Consider the following 10,924-nt stretch of genomic DNA (forward strand, 5'->3'; position numbering starts at 1 on the left):
TTCTTTGCTTTGTATCGTTCTTTCTCTCGTCTCTGTCGCAAATATCTTCGACGATTCATTGATGGTGAATTTTCGTTGAAATTCCAGAAGAGCACTCGACCAGAGAGCAACGGAACCACGCGTGGCGCCCCCGAAGCCGCCCTGCAGCGGCGGCCAATTAAAAGAACTGCATCTGAAGGAGATCAAATCCAAGCCAGAAGCGAAACCGATTCTTCAGAGTCTAAAGGAGGGGCTGGAGCACATTAAACGAACGACCATCAGGGATCGTAGCAACAGTCGAGCGAGTAGCAACAACCACAGCTTCCTCGACCGGATCTCGAGGATAGCTCAGGGTGGCAGAAGCAGGAATCCAGCCAAGAAATCGGCCTCGTTCACGTTCGCTGTTCGGCCGGAAATCGGCATGAGGTCCGAGAGATACGCCAGCCTCGAGTCAGAAACGAATCTACTGCAAGCATCCCCATCCTCGAGACAGCAAGTTCAACGATCGGTTTCTACCAGTGTGTTGGAGGTTCAGACTCAACAGGACCTCGATCCTCCGTATTCCAAGGTCAGGGACAGTTTAACTCCATTACCATCAACGCCGCCATCGAAGACAGAGGAGATCTATGCGGAGATTTGCGAGCCTACGAACGTTAGTTCTCCGGAAGAGAAACCTCCTCCTCCTCTGCCTCCAGGAGGGAAGAACGGGACCAGAGAGAAAGACAGAGGTTACGTAAAGCTGGCGTTACCTCAATCCGAAGTGTCCGATTTGAACGCCGGTGACGAGGAGGAAGGGATTTACAACACCGTCTGCTGATCGTCAACGATTCGAACCAGATATCGTGCGATCGACAAAAATAAATCGCGTATGACGAGTGACTAAGAGACATTTACGGTTCGACGTGATGGAATGCAATTTCTGGTGTCGATGGTTCACGCTGCTCGAAATAATCGAGCGTTCGCTCGTACCGAATCGAGAAAGGAATTGCTTAACGTAGAATTTTGATATCGAGATGCGCTAAAGAGAAACGAGGTAGGTACAAATATCGAGAAATAATAAAATACTTGTTTGATTCTGACGACATTCTAGGATATAACGAACGCGTAATCGGTTCATCGATCTATCTGTAATCTCTGGATCGATCTTAAAGCTACTAAATCGAAAGTCACTGTCGAGTTTCCATTGCGTAAAAAATGAAACTAAAAGAGGAATAGTGGAGAGGAACATCCTGCTAATTATAATTTCCCTTCTGCGAGATAAACAACCTGTTCTTGAACGGAACGATCTTTCGAAAAGCTCTACTCGTAAACAGGATCAGAGTCTCCGATGCACCTGGTAAAAATCGATCAACGATAGTCGCTAGACGACTAACAACAGCCGGCGGGCACATCTCGATTTTCAGTCACAACGGGACGCATAAAATTTCAATTTCTACCGCGACCGATGCCTACATCGATCTCCAACGAGCCGAGCGAGTGACGTTCTAATTGTATCGAGCAGGTTGGATCGCGATTCGCGACGAATCGTTAGGATGGTCGCGCGGATTCGATCGCCAGCACTCGTCGACACATTCATTAACACACGGCGGACATTAACCATGGATACGCATCGAGCGCAGTCGTTGGTAGTCCATTGACGGGGATAACGTGCCACTTCCTGGGTCGGACGGGAGAACCGTTGGGGCAGAAACGCCGCTGCGGCGCACCAGCGGAATTTACAACGCCATTTGCCCAAGAAATTATCCTCCCGGCGTCTTTTTCTCCCCTTTTTCCGCGGCGAGAGAGCGGCGGCGTCCTCCACGGGGAACCGGACGGAAGATTTACAAGGCTGTTGACCGGGGAAAATGATCGCGTAATTGCGGTCCCACGTGTGCGCAGCGGATGTAGCGGGTCTCGTCGGGACGCCGTGCCACTTCCGGTACACCGAGGAATCTGTGCTATGACCGATCGATATTATTAGAAGCGACCGATGACCCGTATTCCTCGATCGACACGGTGTTTGCGTGCGCGTCACCGGTGAAATTCCATCATTTCGTAGGTTGTGATCTATGTTTCGATTCGTAAAAGACTACGGTGGATGGAGCGAAAGATAGCAAAGTTACGGAAGAAATAGTTCCTTCTTACTTGGATGCGTGCGGACGACTTATCTTGCGACGTTTATATTTTAGAAACGAATCGTTTTGATGCTTGAAGAAGAGCATTTGCGAACATTTTTGTACAGTTGTTGGTAACGTTGCGGCGTATGACGATGGTTGCGACGACGACCAGCGTTTTGTACATTTGTTGATACTTCGCGTACTAGTTGCGAGCGCTCACGAGAAACGATTTGTAATTTTCTTACTGTATAGTTATTATTTTAAAATACACTGATTTCCAGTTAACACGTGTGATGTTCTATTTTTAGTCGTAGAGAGCGAGATGATACCTGTTACCAATTATAACGATATCCGAAACGTTCCGACTTCTCGTTATACGTACGAGTAAACTAATCAAATGCTTTAACATCCGCGGTGCACGCTGAAATCTATCGATTAATCGTTATACCGCAATTTTCCTTTGAAAATAAAGTTTTTCGTCGAAAGAAATAAATCATGTCGAGAACAGTCGTACCTGATTAGCTTTGAAAGTTGCACGTTAATTAGAGATAATTTTGAATAGATAATGTTGTAAAGGTACGTGGACTAGAAAAACCGTGAAAAATACGTAATAATAGCGTTACTGATGAAGAGAGTAATTTTTTACTATATCCGGTTTCAATTACGTATCATTAGCCTTTCGTTCCTATCATAATAGAGCATGTCTGTTGATTTATGGTACATCCAACCAGGATATATCATTTGCGCGTGACTCTTTTGCGACAGAAGCAAAACCATTTGTTACGCTTGGCAATAACGTTTCATCCGCACGATTTAATGTAATATAATTCGAGATCTGCTCGTAGAAAGGAAATTGAAAATTCTATTCCGACTAATATCTCTGAAAATCTATTCTCGTTGCGTGTAGCAATCGCGACGCGGCGCGTCATCAATTGCGTCCAATAATCGTCGGATAAAATCTTCGTGAGTTGTTCATTCGAGGAAAATCCTACGGATCCTGACGCGACGATCGTATCAAGCAACAAAATCGTCGAAGAATATGAACGAGTAGATTCCGCTAACGAACAGTTCTTCGGCGGATCGTGAAAGAGCCTGAACGTTCCGGGAAAAGAAAATTAACAACGTCTTAGGAAGGTCTAGGTCGTCGAAATCGGTCGGAGTAGCCGATGGGCGAGGATTCGTCTATCAACCCCATTATACGGAGTGACTGGTTGCCTGTTCGTGGAAGAACGACGAGGGGGAGTTTCGTGGGTTCGCACGACCGATCGTTGCTTTTAAACGTGTGGTTAGGCGAATGTAAAAAACGTTTCGAGGAAAGTAGAAAGCCACGTATGCCAGGAATACGAACGAAAAAGTCTACGAGGAACAGGATCCTGTCACGCTCGAAAATCCCTGACAGGCATAATCTTCTCCCTTCCTAATGGTTTCTGTGTCTATGAACGCGGATTCTTCGTGGCGTTTCGCGTAAAACGGAATGTCCGAATGAATAAGAGAAGGGCACGTTTTGGCATCGCTGTTGGCTTTCGATTAAACGACGCGTCATTTTAACGATGATCGTCGCTCGATAGACGTGTTCTTTGATGTTTAAACGAGTAACAGTATAATTGGTTTCGGTTGAATTTAGATTAGATGGATAAAAACGACCTGCAAATTCAATTGCTCGTTAGTTTCGTTTCCGAACTAATATTATACCCGATAATTCAGAGTCGAGCTAGTGCAGATCTCCTTTAATCCATCGTTCTCAGTTAAAACTGGAAACCAAAAGCGTTTCAGACGCGCAATTCCCGCAGGGGAGCTTCTCTCTTCGTTCTATACAACGCGTTTTAACAAGAGTCCCGTTTCTCGAGAGCACAATCTCTCGAATACAACTGTCGTCATTACATACGCTTTCATCCCGTCCGCGCAGCAGCCGGTTCACCCACGATCAAGAAAATTGAAAATGCAGAGATAAACACGCCGGCTGGCTCTGACTTTGAGGAATAATATAACGTGAAACGATCGTCAGCGGCTATAGGTCATTAATGTTTTACGAGCACGTAGAGCGCACAGCTGCGTCCGTTCAATTACAACTAACAGGGAGAGCCACGAATGCCCATCTCTCTCTCCTTTTCTCTCTCTCTCTCTCTCTCTCTCTCTGTCGATCGTTCTCTTTCTCTTTCTCTTTCGGATCGTTTCCACCGACCAGCGCAGCGATACGCGTTTATGTCCATTAATATTAACGGCTCGAAACAACGATAATAGCGAACAACTATAGGGATCCCGAGGTGTTTTCCTTGACCATGCCGACTGAACTCTACGGTGGTCTCTGAGTCTGCGTCCAATGAGATACGCGTTGTTGTCCAGCCTTTCGTTCCATCAATCGAACACTGCCAATGATTGGTAACCGATACTCGTATCGTGTTACTGAATTTTGGATGAATTATTAACCGGACAACGGTCACGTATAGTCTTCGTATAAACGTTTATGCGATGTACCGTGAAACTTTTCCTTTGAGAATTCATTACGCGGCATGATCCGCGTAACGCGATCACCGTACATTATTTTCCTGCTACCGAACGAGATTCGTTTTACGTCGCGTAGTACGGTGGAAAGAGGCCTTCGAGATGATCGCGATACACTTTTCATCGATTCTTCGCATTTCGTCGTAGCATATTTTAAAAGCTCGTTCGGTCTTATACAGATAATCCGAGGATATTTTACATTTTTTAATAAAACGAATCGAATTTATAAACGATATGCCTCGTTTCGAAGTTCTAGTGCCGTGGCAGTGCAAGTACTGACATTATGGTTTCTTAGTTTTCGATACTTTTGAAATTAAGATGTCTGTGTCGTTTAAGACAAGTGAACGAGACGTAGCAGTCTTCGCATTACGCTATTCGAACGTTATTACTACAGGAAATACTAATTATTGCGTCAATTTTCCAGTCTTCAACCGTGACTTTAAAATCTTTATTTCGTTTTCATCTTTACCCGCTATCGCTCCGTAATCAATACTCAATTTCACGTTAGATCGATCTATCACTTCTAATCCGCGCAGTCCGTGCACTCGCTTCATCCGTTTCCCATTGCGAAACATATTTCTAATTACTTACGAGGGCAATCAATCGTTCAACGAGAAAGCAGGATGAATAAAAGCGGAACGAACAATTCAATTGGCGCGTTACACGTGCGTCCACATTTCAGAATAGTTAATCAAAGAAGCGAGACAACAGGTACCGGACATGAGTACACGGATTTCTATAATTACCATTCGCTGCACATATCAGCCGGCGAACGTGAAACTCGGACAAACTGGCTACCGTTCGTCCTCGAACAGGTTGGATGCTATCGTCGATTTGTTGTTTAGCGAAAAACATAATAACGGAGATCTAAAGTAGCATCTAATCGAAAGTTAATCAGCAGAACTATTCCCATTGTCCATCCTACCATGAGATCTACAAATTTCCTGTATTTTATTTCTACTTTTAGCCGGTTCCTCTCTTTATCGCTCGTTCCTCGAACAATCGAAAAAATAAGAAAAAATTGCTCCAAAGAATCGATACGATTAACTTGAATCTCTCGACTAACCTATGGATCTTCGAGTTGAGAAACTTTCCACGAATCTGTCGAATTTCGTATTGCGGTTACCACGACACAAATACTTTAACACCCCAGCTGATTGTCCTACCTACTCTGGATTTCTTCGATCGATAGTACCCGATCTCGAGGAAAAATCGACGAAATCGCGAGTAACGAGCAAACCTAAACTCGACGGTATTCACGATCCTCCTCCTCGTTGCCTCGGTTCTGTGCAAACAGTGAATCGCAAGGACGCGATAGGCTGGAGGATCGATCGAGACAACGGAGCTATCGGGGTCCGGTAATCTTGGTCCACGGGTGCATATTTCAAGATCGGCATGCGTGAACGATCTCATGGCCGTCGGGTTGCCTTGCGGTCGTGTAACTCACCTTTACAACGTTAATGCGACGGCCACGGAGAGCAACCTATCATATTTCGCAGCCCTGCTCGCCTGATCGACGAGCCGTGTTTTAATATGCAAATTAAAATGCAAATAATCCGCCTACCCTTTCGCCCTGCAGCGTCCTCTCGGCGTTTCACCCTTGTTGAGCCTTCGTCTAAGCTCGGCTAGTTGTCATCCCTCACGGTAGAATAGTTTTCGGCCATCCATTCCGTGGATCCTCCGCGCGGTCTTCTTTCTTTTTCGCGTCTCCGCGCCAACAATTCTTCGGATGCTTCTAAATTACCTTTGCCAGGGAACACGGGCACGAACGAAGCGAAAATCGCACTGAAATAAATTTTAGAATTTAGCGCGAAGCTATTATCGATGTAAAAAGAAAGAGAGAGAAGAAGAAAGAAAAGAAAAAAATATCAGACTTTTATGTTTCGCTTTAGAGCCATGCGAGGAGAGATTACAATATCGAAAGTTGCATTTTATACTTATCGTTTGACGAGGATGATATTTCGAGATTACATCCAGCAATTAGATACGTACTTGACACTGTATTTACGATTAATTGTCAGGATCGCGTATATTACCGCGGGTCTTCAACGGGGTAAGTAAATTAATAGCAGCGGCGAAGAATAATGGCATAGAAATTAGAGTTGGTAGCACGTGATGGAGAGAAATGAAGCGGTCTAGATAAATGTGTGTCCAGAAACTAATAGTTTTAGTAGTCGATTTTTTAATTTACAAATTGATTGTTCCCAGTAAATAATATAAGATTTAACCGTAAGATAGATTCAAGACGATCGTTGTCTATAATTACGATCCATTAACACCGTTACTAATAAAATCCACTATTAGCGCTGCTTACCAAATCTATGTAATTAAGATACGCAGAGAAAGCATTAGGCTGCTCGTAAACAGAAGTCTCATCGTTAAAGTCTCGTTAGAACCCTATATTTTGTTACACGATCAGCCTACATAGGTCCCTAAAGTATTAACCATAGTAGTTATTTTCCAAAGCATTATTCATTCGTACGCTCGATATTTCAAAGTCTAAATTCATGTAAAATACCACTGAATGGTGTAATAATTGAAGGCAAGTGCAGCGTTAATTAGACTTTATATTTCTTTATGACAAATGCAGCTTTCCAACGCAGGAAACTCTACTCTCCTTTTACTTATTTATCACGAGGAGGTGGCAATTCCAGAAACGTTAGAAAATAACGCGTTATATCGTTTGTGAAAACACGGTGAATCTCGAATACGTTGTCTGGAGAAACAGTTGCCAAAATATATTCCGCAACTGGAATTTCGAATCTCTTGTTCGTATTCGAACGATCGTTACTACTCGCCCATTCGTATAATTCGTTCGGATCTGTTCGTTACGAAGTCCGGTGGGGAAAAAACCGGCAAGGAAGACCGCGGGAATACGCGGCAATTTAGCAATTCAAAGCGTTGATCCCGCGAGGCCCATAAAATTCACTCCGCTGAATCTCCTTCTCAACCGATCCGTAAAATGCCAGGACGGTAGTAAAGTTTCCTTTGCTTGCTTTCAACGCTCATCGGCAGTCATTGATCGAGTTAAAGACGCCTCGTTGTATAGCCAACCGACGAAAGACCAATATTATTATGGCTTTCTCCTGTCCTGCATATTCAGGTTATATTTACCATGCAACCTAGCCACGGTGATCGAACGTTCATCGATATTGTTATCGACAAGTGGAACACTTTCTTTCGAATTTCTTTCGTAGATACGATCGCGCGTGAAACGACGCAATAGACAGCCTTGAACTGAACGAATAGCCGTCAAAAAACATCCTGATACCTTTCTCGTCGTTGCCTAAATAAACAAAGAATCGTAAGGAGGTAAGGAACAACATTGTTCGGGTGCCATTCCGTGAACTACAAGGGTTGAGACGTTCGACGTAGCGTTATCCGATTCGTGAGAACGATTTGAAAGAGCTGAAAAGACTGAAAAGGTTTTTGAAATAGTACGCGAAGGGGAATTCTCTTTTGTACGCCGTTCTGGATGATCTCAGATTTTACCAAGGAGATGTTTCTATCGATGACGTAGCTAAGAGTTACGTGGGATTTAAAATACGTACATAGGTCAACGAACTATAACTATAGATATTTTCTAAAACGATCGATATCGACGTAAGATATCTTGATGAAATTTCCATCGTTGTTTCGCGCTAGTCTCTACGAAAGGCACTCGAGACGAATAACAACGAACGATGGAACGTGCGTAGATTTAGACGCGTAGCATTTAATAAAATCGTCTGGAGCGAAAGTGTGTCACGTAGAGCTCTTTTCAGTCCAAAATTTCCTACTTCCTTTTCTACTAAAAGGTATTAAATTGTTAAACAGTGTCGGAATTACGGAACACGAAGATCGAAAATTTATCGCCACGGAGAACTAGCTAATTTACATATAGAGATGAAGGTACAATATGTCGAGGCGTTGTCCGAAGAAACGTCCACTGTAGAGATCTGTCGTAAGGATTAGAATTTCAATTCATGAATTTACATGCAACGTTATAAAGTGTTAAATCCCTGAAGGATGCTTCTGTAAAACGTGGCAGACATACGGAATATGGAAATATCGAACATTATACAGGAGGTACGGGATATCAAGGAACGGACGTTTACATGTGTTTAGAAGAAACGAAGGATGTAATACGATACAGGTACGTTTGTACGCGGCAAGTTAAAAGAAATTATACGACAGATCGAACGTGTACTATCGGCTCGATCAAATTATTAATAGTCTCGCGCAACATATAGGTGCACGTTACTGCGCGTTCATAGTTTCAAGCTTGCATCGCCTTAAAAAGCATCAAGTTGCAAGTTACTCTCTTGGGACAGCGAGATATCACGAATAGAAGGTCGTTGAAAGGGTTACAGCGCAGGAAAGGAAACTGCAACTCGAACAAAACTCGAAACGATCTAGAGGCCTTAAGATGAAAACCGCGTGCAATTCCACCCCTGAGAACGCTTTATCTTTCTTCAGAGGCGATTCGAAAGGCCGCAGGCTGCCGGTTCGATTCATCGTTGGCGAAAAAATCGCTGGCCGATTCGCAGATTGCGTCTCAAGGCGACTCTGGTCGGCACAATCGCGCTCGCTCGTATATAAGCCAAGATGAATCCCCGAGCCATCGTACGCGTAATGTCTTCATTGAAGCAGCCTCCTATCATAATCTCGCTATGATGGACGAGCGGTCTTTATGCGGGGACGCAGAATGGAACGAGATTAAACGAACAGTCATCAATAGCGTGAAAGGCGAAGCTCGTGGAAGGAACGCGAGGAAAAAAGGAGGGAATGGGTTGAAGGGGGTGACGAGACGACTCAATTAGTCGCGTCCTACCCGTGTACAATCTGTCACGATATACGCGAAACTCTTTTCTCCGAGTCGGCTATTGCGAGGATCGCGCGCCGCCGGCGAGAGAGCCGCCGCGATTTGCACCGGTGACAAATAACGCGTCGTCGAGTGATCGCGTCCGAACCGAGACAGCGAGAACGGTATCGTCGGACAAATCTCACCACCGATTTCCACTTTGTCGCGTATAATTTTCCTTCGTTGTCTCTCTTCGGAAATCTTTATTTAGAATCTTATCGCTTGTTATCCTAATTTAGCCACGTTATTTCTCATGGACGCTATATAAATTCAAATGCTATAAAACCACAAAACCTCGCATCTTTCTTCGAACACCGTGCAAGAGAAAAATAAAACGTTTCAATGGTGGACTGACGGGTTCACGGAAAGCCTTTCGTAGGAAAAGCGTTAATTACGGTTAACAGGCTTCAGTCTGTTTCAGCCGGGCAATATCGCTATATTAATTCGTTCGCGCGCAAAACTTAATTCGTTGCGCTTCCCTTCTGCTCGTGCACTACGTGTGTAATTAAATTCCAACGGATGGAACGGTGGATGTGCAACAGCGGCAGAGGCTCGATCGGACGACACCCTGTCGTATACGACGTCGTTCAATGCATAGCAAGTAGTGCTAGAAAATCAGTTGCCGGTAACTCGCAACGTTCTGTCTACGAAGCAATTGAACGAATCTACTTATCTCTGCTGTCCTAGCAGCGTTACGCTGCTAATCCACCCTGTATACAGTGGGTCACGAAAGCATCGGTACGTCGGTGATCAAGCCTTTTGTAATTCATTGTCGTGACAAACTCTCTGTAGTCTCGACAAACGGCGCTGGAAATTCCGAGTATGGAATCTCACGTTTATTCTGTGATATATGTAGGTTTTATCGTTGTTAAGCGTTTAAATCCCTTCTTAGAATTTTTGCCAAAGTTTCTGATCGTAGTACACGGGTAGATGAAATCTGAGAAATTTGTTACGTCGATGTTGACCGGCAAGTTATTAAAAGCGACGAAGATTTAGTTTTTGAAAAGGTACGAAAGCTGCGAAAGGTTTTAATTGAAAAATATGTACACGAAGCTTGACGTTAACTCGTTCGTTATACGATACGAGCTTTGAATGTCCGACTAATGACACGAGCACACGTTTACCTCGCTGTACACTCTATCTACTATTACATCGTTAGTTAATTGGACTAACAATGAATCATTTACCTAGTAAGGCGGATAATTGGTAATTTACTGGATTTACATTTGTACGTCTAGAATATTCTGATTGCGTTTCAACATTCGCAAACGAATTGCATTTATTCATACGGTTAATTAACAACTCACATAAATTTTCGTTTAACTCCATAGCAGTGACTATAGGCTATTAAAATTTGCATACATTTTCCAATTCATCACGAGTTCTTACGAATGATTTACGAGACGCCTTTACGCGAAACAGTTGTTCGGTCGAAGATGTTGCACGAAACCTTTCCTATCCGTACCTTTCTTCAAATATACCTCGTGCTTAATCGCAAATTTGT

At 43.8% G+C, this 10,924-nt stretch overlaps 1 protein-coding gene across 2 annotated transcripts in view; it reads left to right on the forward strand.

The window, feature by feature from the left end:
* Positions 1–2,360, forward strand: part of LOC100644889 — a 44,998-nt gene extending 42,638 nt beyond the window's left edge. Inside the window, exons 6-7 of one of the 2 annotated variants that reach the window (XR_001098913.3) lie at positions 88–1,012; positions 1,070–2,360. Coding sequence is in view for 1 of the 2 variants with exons in the window: in XM_003397006.4 (XP_003397054.1) it covers positions 88–796 (709 nt within the window). In the remaining variant the exon portion in view is untranslated. Of the gene's footprint in view, positions 1–87 lie in introns of both variants that reach the window. The other variant, XM_003397006.4, reaches the window with a different exon arrangement.
* Positions 2,361–10,924: the final 8,564 nt, after the last annotated feature.

Source organism: Bombus terrestris, chromosome 8 (genome assembly GCF_910591885.1).
Source record: "Bombus terrestris chromosome 8, iyBomTerr1.2, whole genome shotgun sequence".
Classification (NCBI taxonomy): domain Eukaryota; kingdom Metazoa; phylum Arthropoda; class Insecta; order Hymenoptera; family Apidae; genus Bombus; species Bombus terrestris.